At 38.2% G+C, this 20000-nt stretch overlaps 1 protein-coding gene across 16 annotated transcripts in view; it reads left to right on the top strand.

Moving 5' to 3' along the window:
- The window catches only part of unc-104 (kinesin family member unc-104), a 400417-nt gene that overhangs the window by 201769 nt on the left and 178648 nt on the right, over positions 1-20000 (top strand). For 12 of the 16 annotated variants that reach the window (XM_076197529.1, XM_076197534.1, XM_076197523.1 and 9 more), the window contains 5 exons: positions 91-211; positions 1934-2068; positions 2408-2571; positions 10263-10402; positions 11364-11465. In XM_076197529.1, coding sequence (XP_076053644.1) covers positions 91-211; positions 1934-2068; positions 2408-2571; positions 10263-10402; positions 11364-11465 — 662 coding nt within the window. The remainder of the gene's footprint in view (positions 1-90; positions 212-1933; positions 2069-2407; positions 2572-10262; positions 10403-11363; positions 11466-20000) is intronic. The other 4 variants (XM_076197554.1, XM_076197568.1, XM_076197564.1 and 1 more) reach the window with 2 other exon arrangements.

The raw sequence follows: 20000 nt of genomic DNA on the forward strand, positions 1-20000 counted from the left end.
TGCCAGGTTTGCCCATGCCTGCATTCTTTGCCTCACCTCCACATTTTTCACTCTATCAATCCTTGTAACACCTTTTAAATTTTATCACAGAACGGTGGCAGCTACAAATATGAATGAAACATCATCACGATCTCATGCAGTCTTCACAATGGTCCTCACCCAAAAGAGAACAGACAAGACTACAGGCCTGGAAACTGAGCGTGTGTCAAAGGTATGTCCATAATATACATTTGATTAAAAAGAAAAAGAAAGAAAAAAATGCATAATAATAGTAGTAGTCATAGTAGTAGTAACAGTAATAGTAGTAGTAGTAATGGTTGTAGTACTAATAGCAGTAGCAGTGATAGTAGTGGTAATAGTATTAGTAGTAGTGGAAGTGAAGGAAGAATATAATGTTTGAATGATTAGATGTGAGGAAAGCTCAATGGCCCAACTACACAGAATAACTAGTAGACAAGATATATAACATAGAAGGAATAATGCTCTGGAATTGGAAAAAGGCTTGTGTAATATGAGATTATTAAGGAAGAAGGAGAAAACCCTTAATTACAGATCAGTGTCTTTGGCCAATATAACTGAATTGTGTGAAAAGATTATGAATGGCATGTTTGTCAGATGTATTAAAAAGAGAAACATTTTGATAGACAATTCAATTTAAGAAGTTGAAGATATCATGGTTTTTACTCAAAAATGATTGATATGCTTCAAGAGAGCTGAGTGAAGTTTGTGTATTTGTATCTGGAGAAAGCCTTTTATAAGTTAACTCAAAGGCAACTAATATGGAAGTTGGAGCATATTGGAGGAATTAAAAGAAATCTCAAGGTATGGATGATATTTCTTGTAGGACCAACATATAAAAACAGTAGTTAAATATAAGATGTCAGGTTGGAGGGAAGAAACTAGTGAAGGGGACAGCATTGGCATCTGTTACGTTCTTCATTTACAGAAATGACATGATGCAAAGAATAACAAGCTGCACTTATGTGTTTGAAGATGATGCAAAGATCACAAGGTGAATAAAAAATTGTAAATTGTTATAAGAATGGCCTAGAAAGATACATGACTGGAGCAAGTTGTGGAAAATGAACTTCAGTGCCAAAAAATGTATGGAAAGTATTGAAAATTAGCAAAATTGCAAAGAGACTGTTAGTGATTTATGGGCAAAAAAGGAGAAGCTTCTGAGCTTTGCTAATGAGTAACATGTCATCTGACAAGCATGTCAGCAAGATTGTAAGACATATTAACTGTTTGTGAGCATGAGAGTGGTATTTCAATACATAAACTGAGAAATTATAAGAAGGAAAAATTGAGAGCATAATTTGACCAAGATTAAAATCTGCAACAATGGTGAGGCTCCCCACAGAAGAAAAGCTATAAACAAGGTCTAGAGAAAATAAAGAGCCGTAACCAAATTGGACCCAAGCAGAGAAGCCATATAAAGGAAAATTAGAAATACAGAGTCTGCTGTCATTAAAAGGAAGAAGAGAGAGATGATATGAATATGGTGTTGAAATCAATAAAAGGAGCAGATAGAGGTGACAGAGAAGATCTCAAGCTTTTGGACAAAGAGTGTCTCAAGGTTATAGGAAAAACTTGAAAAAAGACTGCATGTTTGAAAGATATCAAGAAATAGTTTTTCATGCAAATTCATCAACTTGTAGAACAACTTAAAAGAGGATATAGTTCAGTCTGAAACCATAAATGAATTTAAAGCTAAGTTTGATCAGTAAAGACAAAGAGATGGAACCTCATGAGCATAGTTCCCTTTGTGCACATTATAGTTAGGTAGATATTATTCAGCAAGTACAATATAAAATCATAGCCCAGTTAACCATGGATAAGGATCTATTTTATTCTTATTTAAAGGTTGAATATATACCCTCTTGGTTTTTGTCTTTGTTATTTGATACTATATTATCTTTGTTGTATTCAGATTTCCTTAGTGGATTTAGCTGGGTCTGAGCGTGCTGATTCAACAGGAGCTAAGGGTACTCGGCTTAAGGAGGGAGCTAATATCAATAAATCCCTCACTACACTTGGCAAAGTTATCTCTGCACTAGCTGAAGTTGTAAGTGAATGACTAATTTTTCAGTTAATTTCATGTGAACATTACTTGAAATATGTAATTCACAAAAGTTGCTTATATATATGCATATTTAAAGTTGCCTTCCTTTTTTACAGCTATGTATTTACCTAGTTGTATTTTATGGAAAGATATATATGTATATGTATAATATATATATATATATATATATATATATATATATATATATATATCTATATATCTATATATATATATATATATATATATATATATAATATATATAGATATATATATATATATATATATATATTAGTAGTGATGAATATAGTGTTAATATTCTCTCTTGTGGACTTCTACCTACAGTCTGGGAAACCCAGTAAGAAGAAGAAGGCAGAATTTATTCCATACCGAGACTCGGTACTTACTTGGCTTCTAAGAGAGAACTTAGGTGGCAACAGTAAGACTGCTATGGTGGCTGCCATCTCTCCTGCTGATATCAATTATGATGAAACTTTATCCACTCTCAGGTAAACTCTTAAGATATTCCTAAAATATGTGTTCTTCATGTTCCTATAGATTACTTACATTTTACCAGTATAGAGCCCTTACAGGCCTAAGTGCCACTCTGGGGCAAAGTTCTCAGTGATGTCTCCCCCTTTCCCCCATCACCACTTCCCATTTTCACCATTCCTTACTGCCTATTATAGCTATTGGCTTGCAAAATAATTAAACAGATTTTAAAAATGTTATTTAATGTCCCTGTTGCAGAAAGGATAAGGGAAGATATTTCATATTCTATTGATTTTAATGTAAAATTTGTATATTGTGGTAAAATATTCAGGACTCCTTTGACTTTTTTTTTTTTTATTATAATTATTTTGTCAGCCTTGTGGGTGGCATGTCCAAACTAGAAGTGCCCCCCCCCCAAATGTACTGCCCCAGGGCATATTCACCCCCCATCATGTGAGGGCCCTGTTCCAGTCTCCAGAAAATATACATTTATGTAAATAATAAGATAATAGTTTTCAAAACTGTTAGTATCAAAATGGCTGCATCAGTATTTCCTTACTATTAGGTTTTATTTTTGGTGATTAATCCCAAAAGAAGAATCAGAGTACTTTGTTAAAATGCTTCTTCATGGATGGAAGGAACTTGACAGGGAGACCAAGAGTGAGGTGGATAGATGTGGTCAAGGGGGGCCTTGGAGGTGTAAGGATTGTTTGTGAAGCAGTGTATTGAGAATTCAAAAGATAGGTATGAATGGAGGAAGATTGTGAATGAGTGAAAGGATATTCAGTCAATCCAGTGCTCTGAATCTCTCTTATGGAAGCCTGTGGCATCCTGGAAACTGACTACAGCCTCCTGTCAAGACCATAAATCTCTTAGAGAAGAGATATTGTGTTAGTTGTGTATTGTTTGTGTGGGGCATAGTAGTATGAACTGTTCTTTGTCTTTTATGTGGTGGTTGCATCTGGGGCAGTTTGAATTTGTGGGCAGGCATATTTTGTGTTGCTATTGCTGTGGATGTGCTGTGTCTTGCAACATTGCTTCTGACCCAGGCAGTGGGCAATATGCAGGGATGACCTGTCATCCAGGAGGAGCAGAGATAAGAGGGAGGGAGGGAGGGGGGTGGATAGGAGTGGAGTATGTGGGGATGGAATGGGTGGGAGTGCATTTTATGCCTTTGTTTGATTGCTACTTCCATAGTAAGTTGAAAAAGCCTTTGTTATATGTATGTATATGTATGTATTGTCTTTATGACAGATGTTATGAATGCATTTATGCCAGTGTGTTTCTTGTCGTGTGGGGAGTGCTTGTTCTGTGGAGTGTATATCTAGGGGGTTGTTGTATTGAGTTTGGTAGTCTTTCTTTTTTATTTATACAACCACTCCTCGTTTAATGACCTACTCAGTTAACGACAACACAGAGTAACGACGGGCTTTATGACAGACCAATATTCATTTAACGTAAATCTCCCAAAGTTACGACGTCGTGTATGATAAGTTGGCTGAGGCAAATTTGTATGATGTTATAAATGAACTTGTACGGTGGATATTAGCTGTGAGGTAAAGTATTCTGAAGCTTAGGTCTATATTACCATCCTGCAAGCTGCAAAAACTACCTGGGGTACAGTATATACTGGTATTGGTAGATTTTTAGTTTTGACCATGGGTGCAATATAGCAATAGAAAATTAATTATTAATTTTGTACATTATAATGTATCAACGTAATATACAATTTTGTGAGCGGAAATAAAAAAACAAAAAAGGTACTAAAACAGATTTCATAAGTAACGAAGTCATGTCGGACGAATGGTACGCTATGTTTGTTATGATAGATGCTGACATCGAAGAAATGAAAGGATGATAAATTCGTCTAACCTAAACTAAACTAACCTAACCTAATCTGTGTTGAATAAATCATTACCTGCAAATTAAATGTCATCCAGATCGTCCTCGTTGTCGTCGTTGTGAGAGACGTTGGCGGGCTTTTCAACCACTCTCTCAGCTTGCGGGGTATACAAAATTCTTGCAGCTTGAAGGAATGCATGTATCTCCGCTCCATAACATTCCTTCAAGAAAATATACCTGGCAAGGTACTGTCGGAAGTACCGAGGCCGTCAATTGACAGACGACAAGATGGCGTCCCGATCCTATGCTACCGACTTCGTTCATTAGCATATTTGCTTGTAGCAAGGTATTTTTTATTTTCATTTCCGCCCACAAAATTGGATATTACGTTGATACATTTTAATTTACAAAATTAATAATTAATTTTCTATTGCTATATTGCGCCCATGGTCGAAACTAAAAAAATACCCCGGTATTTAATATGGAATGTCAGCATACGCAGATTTGGTCATACACGGTAATTTCAGGAACCTAACCACTGTATAAAAGAGGAAAAATACACGAAAATAAAGATACCTGGTTTGTACTGTAGGGGTGGGAGTGAACGTGAGTGCCCGAAATGGTATCTATGCAGTGCTAGTTAATTGTGTTAACTCGAAATTAGCAAAAATGAATGAAAACGACTCGAAAGCCAGTTGCGAATCAGAGCCATCTGGAGGCAATCCACTGAAACGCGATGTAAACAATAAACAAAGCGCCGCGTGTTACGACAATGAATTCTTAGGGTTTGGTAAGTACGAAAGAAAGAACTTAAGTAGATTATTAGAGATAGAGAGAGAGATGAGCAAAAATAGGACTCGGTGGGAAAATGAAATCATGGACTTAAGAAAAGAGGTAATTGGTTTAATTGATTGTTTATCTAAGACTAACCACGAAATTTCTGACCTGAAAAAAGCTAACTTGGATCTTACAAACGAAATTAAAGAAATGAAAAGAGACATAAATGAACTGAAGAATGAAAATGAAAAGAAGAAAACTAATGATAATAATAGCGAAAATCTAAAGCAAGAAGTGAACAACAAATTCCAAGAATTGACACAAAAGATCGAAGAAAACTTAGGTGGGGACAGTATCCAGGAAATTAAAAAGTGGAAAGAAAATATTGAAAATAAAGAAATTGCTTTCAAAGAAATAGTCAAGCAGCAAATGCAAGATAATGCAAAAGACACAATCATTCAAGTGATTAACGAAAAAGCAAATTGGGTCAGGGACACAGTAGATAGGAAGAAATGTATTGTGGTTTATGGGCTTAAAGAAAAACAAGGATTGGCGAGGTACATGAGAGAAAAAGAAGAAAAAGAGACAGCAGTAGAAATCCTTAATGAAATTCAGGGGGGAGATAGTGATTCAGGCTCAGACTTAGAAGAGACTTACAGAATTGGTCGCTATACTAAGGATAGGAATCGACCTCTAAAGATAAAACTAAGGTCACAAGTGGTAGTAGAAGACATATTTGAAAAAGTAGGTAACTTGGCAAAGAGTGAAAAATACAATAAGATATGGATAAAAAGAGAAATGAGTACTGAGGAATTAGAAAAAGAAAGGGCGCTAAGAGAAGAAGCAAAGGAAAAAAACTTGAAAAGATCGGAGACAGAATGCAAAGAATTCCAGTGGAGAGTAATAGACTTGAGATTAAGACAATGGCGCTTCAAAACGAACAAAACAAGGGAAGAAGAAACCAGGGAGAAGGAAGAAAATTAAAAGTGGCCTATACCAACATTGACGGACTAATTTCGGGACTGAACGAACTCAATGATTATCTGTTAGAAGCAAAACCAGACATAATGGGAATTGTAGAGACTAAACTAAGAGGTGAAATACCATCCACTGTTATCGGACAAGGTTTATACAACTACTGGATAAAAAACAGGGACAAGAAACAGGGAGGGGGAATCATGTTCTTGGCCAAGAAAGACCTAAAGGTGACAAAAATTGCAGAGGGCAAAGGTAATGCTGAATTGATCATGATAAAAGTCGAAGGCAAGAATATGAAAAGTAGAAAGTTTGTGGTGACTTATGTGCCTCCAAAAACAAGCGCTTGGAAAGAAATTGAACATAAAAAAATGCTAGATGACACAAGAAAATCACTCAATGAGATACTAATGGGTAAGGGTAATCTGGTAGTTATGGGGGACTTCAATTGCAAAGAAATTTGTTGGGACAGCATGACAGTGCAAGGAGGAGATGACTCGTGGGGCAATGTACTGCTAGATATGACCATGGAGTACACAATGACCCAATGGGTCCATGAAAACACAAGGTACAGAAATAATGAAGAGCCATCGAAACTAGATCTAATATTTACAACAGAGCCTGAAATAGTGCATAAAGTCCAGTATGAGACACCAATTGGAAAGAGTGACCATGTACTCATCGAAACTATACTAAAGGAAGAAATAGACATAGAGAGGAACGAAAAGCATAGGAAAGGAAGACTGAGGTACAACAAAACAGACTTTACAAAACTAAAGACATTCTTCCGGAATGCAAACTGGGAAATATTTTACAGGGAAGAAACAGCAGTAGAAGAGAAATGGAATATATTGATGGAAAACTACAATGAAGGGGTAAACAGGCATGTACCAAGACAAAAGCGAGAGAGAGAGTACATTAAATGTTGGTTCAACAAAAGATGCAGTGAGGCAAAAGACAGAAGGGACAAAGCTTGGAAAAAGTGGAGAAAAGACAAAAAACAAAGCAAATGGCAAATTTATGTTAACTATAGAAATGAGTATGTTAATGTGAGAAGAGAGGAGAAAAGGAACCATGAGAAGGATATTATAGACAAATGCAAAGAGCAACCCAAACTATTCTATCGGTATGTGAATGGTAAACTTAAAAACAAACAGGAATTGGTGAAACTATGCCAAGGAAACATAGAATACACAGAAGATTTAGAGATGGCCGAAGTCATGAACAATCACTTTAAATCTGTTTTCACCAGAGAGAAAATACCGAATTGTGACATAGACAAAAACAAGAAATCTCCCCTCATGAAGGAGTTTACAGCATCACTAAAGGAAATATCAGAACATTTATCAAGGCTGGATGTCAGAAAATCACATGGCCCGGACGGTATTGCAAATTGGATTCTAAAGGAGTGCAAAGAAGAACTAACAGACAAAATACACATCTTAATAAACAGCTCACTCAAAGAAGGAAAGATACCCGAGGACTGGAAAAACGCTAACATTGTACCAATACACAAAGGAGGAAACAAAGAAGAACCCACCAACTATAGGCCAGTATCACTAACAAGCACCATTGCCAAAATTTGTGAGAAAATAATCAAGAATAGATGGGTAAAACATCTGGAAGACAATGACATATTAAACCCAAGACAATTCGGATTCAGACAAGGAAGATCATGCTCCACAAACTTAATATGCTTTTACTCAAGACTAATAGACATAGTGCAAGAAAGAAATGGATGGGCTGATTGTGCATTCCTAGACTTGCAAAAAGCCTTTGACAAAGTACCACACAGAAAACTACTAAAAAAACTGGAACCCATAGGAGGAATACAGGGAAACCTACTAAAATGGATAGAGGACTTTCTGACTGGTAGAAAGATGAGAGTAGTGCTCAGAGAAAAATATTCAGACTGGAAAGAGGTGATCAGTGGAGTACCGCAAGGATCTGTGCTGGCACCAATAATGTTTGCTATCTATATGAATGACATGGATGAGGACGTGAACTGCTACATGAGCTTCTTTGCCGATGACGCCAAACTGCTAAGGAAAATAGAAACTGATGAGGACTGTGAAGCACTGCAAGAAGACCTAAATAGGGTATGGAACTGGAGTCAGAAATGGGAAGTGGACTTTAATACTAAGAAGTGTAGCATAATGGAGTTTGGAAAAAGCAAAAACAGAATATCAGGAAAATATACAATTGGAACCAAAGAAGTAAAGAAAGTAGGATCCGAAAAAGATTTGGGAGTAATTATCACGAACGACTTGTCCTATGATATACAGATTAACAAAATTGTCGGGGAGACTTACAATTTGCTAAGATCAATAAAAGTGGCGTTTACATACTTGGACGAAGACATGATGAAAAAAATATTGGTTACATTGATAAGGCCTAGATTAGAGTATGCAGCGACATTGTGGTCCCCCAGTACCAAAAAGAATATAAAGAAAATAGAAAGAATCCAAAGAGCAGCTACAAAAATGGCACCTGCACTTGCAAACCTATCATACAAAGAGAGATTGGCTAAACTGGAGTTACCGACACTGGAGCAAAGGAGAGAGAGAGGTGACCTATTGACCATCTACAGAATCATGAAAGGCACAGAGGTACTCGATAGTGAGAACTTACTTAACTGGGACAAAAGAAACACAAGAGGACATGGAAAGAAAATAAAAAAACATAGCTATAGAAGAGAACTGAAGAAAAACAGTTTTCCTCATAGAGTTTTGGACACTTGGAACAAACTGGACAATGAAATAGTATGCGCAAAAACCATTCATGAGTTTAAAAACAAACTAGACACTGCAAGATACAAAGGCGGGACAACACGAGCATAGCTCCCCTTCCCGCAAAATACAACTAGGTAAATACAACTAGGTAAATACATGTATTGCTGGACATTGTACATGTACCTATATGTATACACTTTCGCTTAATGACCAATTCGGTTAACGACGGCGACGCTGGTCCCAATTGTCGTCGTTAAATGAGGAGTGGTTGTATATATATTTTTTCATATAAGATTATAGCATAGAATTGTGTTCCTGTCATTTTCATATGATATTCACCCAGAATGATTTTGGTTTCTAAGGGCAGATGTCCTATAGGGATGGTTTTGATGCATCCTGTTATTACTCTGTGTTCCATTCTGTACTGTTTGTAAGTTGTTTATGTTTGATTTGTTAAATAACTCTTTATTGGGTGACTTATGGAATGAACCACAGGCCATGGCCAGTTTCCAAGGAACCACGAGTCTTCTTCAAAATGGAACCAAAGTAACAGGTTGATTGGAAAGCCCCAGGATATTTAGCTATTGCCATTTGCAGTTTCAGAGTCACACAGGTTGACACATACCATGTAACCAGCTCTGTCATTATCTCTGGAGGCATTGAAGTTACCCAGTACACCAGGTTATTACTTCAGGGTACACTTCCTACCAACAAATTGGACTTCGCCTAGAATGTTTCTCTTCAAAATGATTTATCTTGGTCAGAATGTTTATTGCATTTGTGAGATGTAGCCTAAGGTGTACCTCCTCTTCACATGCATTAAATGTTTATTGGTCAGATTTACTATGACAGCCAAATGAACTAGAGTTTAAAATGTCAGTAACAGTACATTTCAGGAGCTTTCCATTGGCTTGGCCTGACCAGTAATAATTATTACCTCCCAGCATTGATCTCACTTGAACTTGGGCATAATATTTTTAATAGCACTGTCACCCTCATACTGAGATGTTTTAGTTCGCTCAGTATTATAGGTATTTTTTGTTCCTAAGATTTACTTCATTAATGGAATTCTAGGTGCATAGTACTTACCCATTCTCACAACCACTGGACACCAATGGTGTAACTTCAGGTTTTCTGCCCTTCTCATAAAGTGTTGGATATATATTCTTCTCTATTTGTTGATACTGAAATACTTCTTATGATAAATAAATATTTTGATATCTTAATGGGCTATATCTTTGCAAAAATTAATTAAGCAAATTTAAAGACAAGATGGTCAAATGTACAAACATTTTTAATGCTCATGTCATAGTGTGAAAGCATTTAATTGATTGTATATTGTTAGCATAATCTTTGTTTTCCTCTTCATATCATTCCTTTAGATATGCTGATCGTGCCAAGGCAATCAGATGCAATGCTGTAGTCAATGAAGATGCCAATGCTAAACTTATACGTGAGCTTAAGGAAGAAATTCAGAGACTGCGTGAGCTGCTTAAACAGGAAGGCATTGAAGTTCAGGAAGGTTAGTGTTCAGGAAATTTTGGAAGTAACTGGATGATGAAATGGATTAAATGTCTTGGTAAGACAAAAGGATGCAGGCACATCTGGAAGTATTTACATAGAGTTAGGCAAAAAGCAAGTCCAACTGTTTTCAAGTGGGTATTTTCTTTGTGGCTCTTGAATGTATGTGTAATACCTGTAGAGTGGCTAGATCAAATGTGATACCTGAAGCACAACGCCCTATGGAAAGGGCTGCTTTTGTTTCCATATTCCTCCACTTCAAGTGTGGTAAGACCCTTGAAGTGGAACTACCTGTTGATGTGCTCCACAGTGACAAACTTTGAAACATAGAAAAATATTGTAAAAATCTCCTGCCTTTGTGTGGTAATTATTTAACAAATTCTCCCCATTATTTCCATTTCTTCTTTCCAATCTCAAGACCGTAGATCAGTATGGTGACAAATTGGAGATAGCTAAACATCGTTTGCAATCATTGCTGGTAGAGCCAGTGTCCATTTTTTGAGGCTATAAATTATTGGCAACATACATCAACAGGCAGGTTACACAACGTTGAAGAAGAAAATAAGTGATTGGGTTGGGCAGAGATAAATTACAGATTAAGATATTTTACAGATTTAGAAGACCTGTAGTAGTATAGGACTGGGAGTGGCTTACAGAATTTGGCGAAAGAAGCAAGACCTAAAAGAACATAGAATTAAAAGTATTATATATATATATTTTTTATCTCTTCTGCCTCAGAAACTTGTTGGCACATGTACTTAGAAAAAAAAATCATACTGATTTCTAATTACATGAAGAGAAATTGCTCATGTTAAGTGCAACTTAAGGGAATTGGTAAATAGGATTCATAGCCTGGAAGAGGCAGTGGCCAGGGGGCAGAAGAGTCAGATGAATCCAGTGATACTCTGACATTCTGGGGAGTTCAATGCAGTCAAAGCAGAGGCAACTCTGCTTGTTAACAGTGGGTACTCTTCTCCCTCCCGCGGCCAAATGTGATGTTGCAGGCCAAGAAGGCAAAGTCACCTACCACAATGACAGCAACCGACCAACGGACTTGGGGCAGAGTAAGTAGTCAGTCCTCGCCTGCCCCGCCTTCTGCCCTCGCTCGCACACCACACATACGCAGAGACCTGCACCACCAGCAATGTGCATTCTCTACCTGAAGTCCCTCCATTGATTTTTGGCTTTTCATTGTCCCTGCACATGTAGTAATGGCTTGTCCTTATGCAATGTTTGCCCCAGAGTTTTTTAAGTCATAGGGTGCAGTAAGGTAGGTCATACCTTCTGCATTATGATTATCTTGTCAGGCAGTGCAGATCTCTGTGTTGTGCTTGACCATGCGTATGTGGTCTTTCACGTAGAGACCACAACGCATGCAGTTGCCCTTTTCCATCTGGTATGCTTTTTGGCATCCTTACCATTAACACTTTAGAAACACATGGTGGTATGGTACAATGAAGTGCAAGTGTGGCACAGATCCTATACCAACTTTGATGTTAGGACGTTTTAAATAAGATGCACAAATATAAAATGCCAGCTGCCTTACTGCTGTTGATACTGGCCACACCCTCCTTCAGCAGGTTTGCTCTTATTTCTGTTGGTATTGTGGAAAAATAGCATGCCTAGCAGCCATGTGACATCATGTTTATAGAAGCCCAATCACATGTGCGAAGGTTTGGCATCATCAACAGATACCTCGCCATGCTTTGGGTGTTTAGCTCATGCTTGTATATTTTTTATTTCATTAATTATATTTTCATATATGATTCTTATGTGTCACAGCAATTTGTTAGTAGTAATCATTTAATTACATTTTTGTATAACATACTCTTTTTATTTGCCTCACTGCATATATAAGCTGTTCAGTACTAAGTACATGGGCTTTTGAGATCATCTATCCATTCAAGTATCAATAAAGTTCTTAGTGTAATAGCATGACCCATTGCAGCTTAATGTCTGCCTTCAAGTTGGATATGGCTGGTATTTTCCCAGAATATGTCTCACCATCCTCAAGAAATAACAAATTTCTTTTTATTAGTACCACTGACTTTTTCACAATTTTTTAAATGATTAAAAACATTTATATGGGTATAATTGTATTTCCCCAGTGGAAGGTGTTTCATTTGTTTTGAGTCAAATTACCTATTGGTAGCCAGAATAAACATATATTACTCAGATTACTCAGATTTAGTAAGTGAAGAGATAGGTAAATGTGTAGTGGAGTGGAAGGAGGTTTCCTCAAGGATAATGTGGATGAAGGTGAAACTGGGAAAGGAGATGAGGGTCTTTGTAAGTGCATATGGGCCTGGCAGTGAGAAGAGTGTAGAAGAAAGGGAGGCCTTTTGGATAGATTTAAATGAGTGCATAGAGGATTTAGGGAGAAATGTCAATATAATAGTACTGGGAGACCTTAATGCTAGGGTAGGAAATGGTCCAATCGATGGAGTGGTTGGGAAATGTGGAGTTCCAGGAAGGAATTGTAGTGGAGAGTTGATGGTGGAAATGTGTCTAGAAAGAGAGTTGATGATAACAAATACAGTGTTTCGGAAGAAAGTCAAGCATAAGTACACATGGGAGAGAGTGGTGGAGGGAAGGGTGGTAGATAGAGCATTAATGGATTATGTAGTGGTAAATAGGACTATGATAGGAAGAGTTAAGGATGCACATGTGCTAAGGGGAGAGGATGGGGGAATGTCAGATCATTTTTTGGTGGAAGGTAAGTTGAGAGTGGAGGATAGATGTAGAAAGAGGAAAGGGACAAAAGGTAGGGAGGTTCTTAGAGTGAACCCTTTGAATGAAAAGGAAAAGGAGGAGGAGTACAAAAAGAAGCTGAAGGAGAAGTGGGAGGGAGTGAAGGATAGAGTAGAGCTAAGTGTGGAGGAGGAATGGGGATGGTTCAAGGAGGGAGTCATAAAGTGTGCAAGGATGGTGTGTGGAACAAGAAGGACAGGAGGAAATAGAAGAAAGGGTAGTGAATGGTGGGATGAGGAAACATAGAAGGTTGTAGAAGAGAAGAAGCGAGCTTTCACAGATTGGTTACAAAATAGGACGAGGGAGTCATATGAGAGGTACAAAGAAAAGAAAAGAGAAGTAAAGCAAAAGGTAAAGGTTGCAAAGAGGAGAGCAGATGTGAAATGGGGTAAGAGTATGACAGAAAATTTTGAAAGTAATAAAAAGATGTTTTGGAAAGAAATTAAGAGAGGAAGAGGAGGCGAATCAAGTAGAGAAGAAAAGGTAAAAGGTGCAGATGGAGAGATGATAATGGAAGAGAAGGCAGTAAGGGGAAGATGGGCAGAATATTTTAGGGAGTTGCTAAATGTGAAGGAGGATAGGGAGGGAAAGATAGCTGTAGTGGGAATTGCGAAGAAAATGAGAGTGATGAGTGAAGAGAATGGAGGAGAAATAAGGAAGGATGAGGTGAAGGCAGTTGTTAAGATGATGAAAGCAGGTAAGGCACTTGGTATGGATGGATGCCATGCAGAATGTCTGAAAAAGGGAGGTACAGTGATGGTGGACTGGTTGGTGAGGTTATTTAATGTTTGCTGGAGAGAGGGTAGAGTGCCGGAGGACTGGAGGAGTGCCTGTATAGTTCCTCTTTTCAAGGGAAAAGGGGACAAATGTGAATGTAGTAGTTTCAGAGGGATTAGCTTGTTAAGTGTAGTTGGGAAGGCTTATGGGAGGATCTTGATTGAGAGGATTAGGAGAGGAACAGAGGGAGTAATTGGTGAGGAACAGTGTGGATTTAGGATGGGTAGAGGTTGTGTAGATCAGATCTTTGTGGTAAGACAGATATGTGAGAAAGCTATAGGAAAGGGGAAGGATTTTTTTGGGCTTTTATGGATCTGGAAAAGGCTTATGATAGGGTAGACAGAAAGGCACTGTGGGAGGTTATGCAGATTTACGGGATAAGAGGAAAGCTTTTGGGAGCTGTCAAGAGTTTTTATGAGAGTAGTAGAGCTTGTGTCAGGATTAGAAATGGAGAGAGTGAGTGGTTCGAGGTAAAGGTGGGACTTCGTCAAGGATGCGTTATGTCACCCTGGCTGTTCAACTTATACATGGATGGGGTGGTGCGAGAGGTAAATGCAAGGGTAGTGGGTCAGGGATTGGAGATGGTTAAAGAAAATGGAGAAAAGTGGGAGGTGAGCCAGCTGTTGTTTGCTGATGACACTGCGCTTGTGGCAGGATTGGAGGAGGGATTGAGGAAGTTGGTGGCAGAGTTTGGGAGAGTATGTGATAGAAGAAAGCTAAAGATAAATGTGGGTAAAAGTAAGGTGATGAGATGTACAAGGAGTGAAAGTGACAGTAGACTGGAAGTGAGCATTAAGGGAGAGCAACTGGAGGAAGTGGATAGTTTTAGATACTTGGGTGCAAATGTGGCAGGAAAAGGTGGAGTAAAGGTGGAGGTAGAATGTAGATTGAGAGAAGCGAGTAAATGCCTTGGTGGATGAAAGAGTCTAATGAGGAATAGACATTTGGGAATGGATGCTAAGAGGAGACTGTATGAAGGAGTGATTGTGCCAACAGCACTGTATGGGGCAAAAACATGGAACATAAGAGAAGAAGAGAGAAGGAGTTTGAATGTGTTTGAGATGAGGTCTCTGAGAAGTATGATGGGGGTTACTAGGCTAGATAGAGTGAGAAATGAGGAGGTGAGGAGGAGAACAGGGGTGGAAAGGGAGTTGGGAAAAAGGGTTGATGAAAGAATTTTAGGATGGTTTGGACACATGGAAAGAATGAGTGAAGAAAGACGAGTAAAAGAGGTATGGAAGGCAGATGTGGAGGGAGTGAACATGAAGGGACGTCCTTGGATGAGGTGGATGGATGGGGTGAAAGGGGCTTTGGGGAAGAGGGGAATGTCTGTTGAGGAAGGACGGGAGAGGACAGAAGACAGGGGTGAATGGAGAATGGTTGTATATGGATGATATTGTGATTGCATGAGGTGGAATGGGTGGGGGGATGGGGGGTGAGGTAGTATGTGTGAGCAAAATTTGATGCAGCCCGAAGGGATTTCTCCCCGTCTTCTCCTTTTATGCAATGGGGGGATGGAGAGGGGGGGTCGCCGATTTAATGAAGCGGCCTTGCTGTGGATGTGCTGTGTCTTGCGACACTGCTTCTGACCCAGGGCAGTGGACAAGGTGCAGGGATGACCCGTCATCCAGGAGGTGCTAAGATAAGAGGGAGGGTGGAGGGATGTGGAGTGTATTCAGGGATGAAATGGGTGGAAATGTTTTTATGCCTTTTCCTTTTTGGCTACCTCCCTTGTAAGGGAGAAAAAGCCTTGGTATATGTATGTACTCAGATTGGAGTTAAAGGATTAATATTGGTTTTAATACACTGACTGTGGGAGGGGTTGCTTGTAACAGAATAAAATGTCTGTTGGCAATCTTTGTAGATGCAGTGAAAAGATTAATGTATTACTGAGTGAACTAGATTTATGGATTTAACACAATAGATAGGAAGCAGAAGTCTAGCTTAAGGTCATCATTTAGGTAGGTTCACTTAGACATCATAGATAAAAGTTTGTACTTTCATTTGAAAAATAGTGCCAAGTTCCTTGTGTGCTGGAAAATAGTAAAAGCTCTTTATTAAGTATGCTGAATATTGAAGGAGCTACTTTAAGCCTGCAAGTATGATTAGAGGCCAATAAAACATATGGTTTGGAGGAAATTATTATAAAGCTTTTACATATTTCTTGATGTCTGTCACAGAATAAATAACTGTCTTATTCAGCGTGGTTAGAGAATATAAACAGAGATATATTTGTGTAGAGGTATATCATATTAAGCTATAGTGATGTGCCTAAGAACCAAAGTTAAGTGAGTCATCGTGTTAAGGAAGCTAAGTGGGTAGAGTACATAGATGCCAATGAATTGGATCAGAATTCAATTCCCTTCTGAGATGGAGACAAGCAAGCAAAAAACTTAGTTTGAGTTTGGATCTTCCTAAGATTCATAGTGATTTGCTGTGGATTGGGCAACTCCCTTACACTCCCCTCACCATATACAGTAGGTCAACAAGTAAGGCCAAAATTGAGAATCCTGATCAAATTAAACATAGCCAGATGCTTTTCTTTGGTTTTCTTGGTAGTATTCCTGGTACACTACAATGGAATGGGATGGTTTATAGAACCTGTTTGGCATCTAGCAAGTATTTGGCAAATTTTAATCCAATGTATTTTTTGTGAACTTCACCAAGGAATTTTTGCATTCCTTTTGAGTGCCATGCATCCATCTGATGTTATGGTTCTCTCCTACAGGAAAACTGTGGTCACTAGAAAATTGGTCACAGCCACTAGTTTAGCCCATAGGTCACTCAACAATGAAAGTGTTTTGTAGAGATATGTGGAGTTGGTGAGTGTTGGACAGCATAAAATAATGGATATACTTAATTGTATTATACAGGAAAGGATCAATGCTCATTGGGTCCCATCTCCTAGTCTGTAATGTATTATACCTATTCTCAGATTAATCTACAGTTCCAACTTAGACTATATCCTTGATTTTTCAGTAATTATATTCAGATTTGAATTCATGTATTGTTCTAACATCGGCTATATCATCTTCTAAGCTATTCCAAATATTCATGCATCTATATGGAAAACTGTATTTCTGCACATTGTTTAGACATGTAGTCTTTCTTATTTTGTTCTCATGATCACTTCAAAGTCCTCCTATCCATAATCAAGAGATCTCTTCTGTCATTGCAATCTGTCCCTTTTAATGACCTGAATACTGTAATCATATCACCTCTTTCTCTTTGATCTTTCAAGTTGGTAGAGCCAGTGCTTTTAGTCTTTCTTCATATGGTTTATCTGGCAGGCTGGGGACCAGTTTGGTTGCTGCCTTTTGTATTCTCTCAGTCTCTGTGTGGAAACCATACCACTAATACATATTTCAGTCTTGGATCAGTGTTTCAATAAGTTTTTCATCATCTCTTCATCCATAGAGTGAAAAGCCACTTTAATCTGCTGCAGCAGTCCATACATCTCTCTCACAATCCTGTTGATATGTCTGTCAGGTGACAGGTTGTCTTTTATTAACACTCAAATTGTTTGTCTCTTTTACCTTTTTAATGGGCTCACTTCCCAGGAATAATTTCGTGATGGTCTTCTGTGGCTATTGCCCTTTTCTAGTACTTTGGAGTTTTTGATATTGAATGAAATTTTTTATTATTGGCTCTATGCAAAAAAGTGTCTAGATCTTTTTTCAATACTTAACAGTCCTCCTTGTTTTTCACTTTTCTCATGATTTTTGCATCATCTGCAAACATGTTGGCATAGCTTGTACCTTCCATCATGTCACTGACATAGACAAGAAACATTATTAGTGCAAGCATTGAACCTTATATTTACCTAGTTGTATTTTACGGGAAGAGAACTATGCTCATAGGGACCCACTTTTGTATCTTTCAGCATCCAGTTTGATCTTAAATTCTTACATAGTTTTTGCACTCTGCTCATTACTGTTTTCCATCTTATCAATTACTGCTGTCCTCATGTATATTTCCTTCAAAAGATCTCTCACCCATATTTAAAGGCCACCTTTATTGATCTCAACAAATTGTATGTTTCTCCAACTATTTTATTTGTATGTTTATCTGCTGACATGTCTTTGTTGATGATTACTCCTAGGTCCCTTTCAGAATTTACTTTCTTTAGTTCTTTTCCATCAATTTTATACTGTCGTGATACTCTCTTCTTGCTTTTCCCAAATTAAATTATACTGCTCTTCTTGATGTTGAATTCTACCTCCCATCTCTTGCTCCACTCTGAGACTTTGTTCAGATCACTCTGTAATGATTCACAGTCTATTTTGGAGTTTATTCTCTTTAATAACTTTGTGTCATTCACAAAGTAGTTCATGTAACTTTCAGTACCTTCATCCATGTCATTTACATATATAGCAAACATTATCGGAGCTAGTACTGACCCCTGTGGGACTCCACTACTCATTTCTTCCTATTTTGAATATTTGTCTCTGAGTACTACTCTCATTTTTCTTCCATGTAGGAAGTCCTCCATCCAATTCAATAGTTTTTCATGTATGCCTCCTATTGTTTCCAGTTTATGTAGCAATTTTCTGTGTGGTACCTAATCAAATGCCTTTTGTAGGTCCAGGAAGGCACAGTCTGCCCAGCCATCCCTTTTGATGTAATGTGAAGGGTGGATGGGTTCCAGGGTTCTAGCATAGAATAGTGTGCCTATCATTCTCTTATGCTATTCTGAGGGCAGTTTTTAGTTTTCTATGTGTAGATGCTCAGTTGGAGACGTTTTAGTGCAGTTGGTAATTATTTCTAAAGCAATAATATATTCTTAGGGATGATCCTAGGGCAATAAGAGCACCCACATATTTCCTTGGACTTACCCCTGTTTTTGATTTATAGGGAAAGGGCTATGGTCATGGAGTTTTTTTTTTTTCATCAGTCACACATTGCTTAAGATATTTATGTTCCTAGATTGTGTTATATCACCTAGAATGTTCCAGAAGTAGTTGTTGTTGTTGTCATACCCTAGACTGGGCGAGCAGTCCTGTCTCCCTGAGGAATGCCATGGCTGGAACTGGGTTTTCCCACAAATCCTTTATAGAATGTATATTGTGTTGTTGGTGTGTGTGATTGTGTACAATGCAGTCTTCCATTATGTGTATAGTATTGGGTTAAGTGTTTCATCCTGGATAGTTATCTGGGATGTAGTCGTCCAGCCTCTTCTGGTAGCTTAGAAGGGTTGGCTGGTGGCAGCACTGCAGTCTATCCAGGTGGACTGTCCTATTTGGGGAGAGAGCATTCAGAGGGATGGAAATCAGGGGGGGCTAGCGTACAGCAATATATTATCTTTCAGTTTGTTGATGGAGCAATGAGTGAATATGCTTCTGGAGGCTGGTGCCTGGTGGTTGTGGAGGAAGAGAAGTTTGTATACTGTAGTAATATTTTCTTAATCTTATCCAAATGTTGTTCCTGCAATTGATTTAAGTGCATTAAGTCTAGGTGTGCTATTAGTTTTCATGTTTGTGGTGTGTTGTTTGAATGAGATGGATGTTTCATATGTTATGCCAAGAATCATGGGTGTAGTGGTATGGGAGTGTTGTTAATGTAGAGGTGTGGTATGTATTTAAAGAGTGTGGTGGATAGAACTGAGCCCTGTGGTACTCTTTTCTTAGAGTTTCTGGCATGTGATGATTGGCCATTATATGACACATAGGCATTTCTACCTGCCAGATAATTGAGCAGCCATCTTTTGGTATTATTGTGTATGTGTTGTATATTTTGTTTGTGAGATTGTGACGGGATGGCATTGAAAGCTTTACTGATGTCTAATGTTTTGAGAAGTGTTATGTGTGGGAGCTTATCTGAATTGATGTCATCAAAAACCCTTTGTGTAAGGTTTATCAGAAGAATGTTTGTGGAGTGTACTAGTCTAAAAACATGTTGTGATTCAGCAAGGAGTTATGTGGTGTGAAGAGTTGTAGTATGAAGTGTTCTATGACTTTAGAGGGGGTACAGATAAGTGTGATTGGGCATGTTGGGCAGTTTAGGAATAAGTACTCAGTGCCTTCTGTGTGATGGTTGTATTTAGGGCAGTTTGATTCGACCAGGCCTATTCT

Source organism: Oratosquilla oratoria, chromosome 1 (assembly GCF_046742065.1).
Source record: "Oratosquilla oratoria isolate Oo_2021 chromosome 1, ASM4674206v1, whole genome shotgun sequence".
In the NCBI taxonomy this organism is placed as follows: Eukaryota; Metazoa; Arthropoda; class Malacostraca; order Stomatopoda; family Squillidae; genus Oratosquilla; species Oratosquilla oratoria.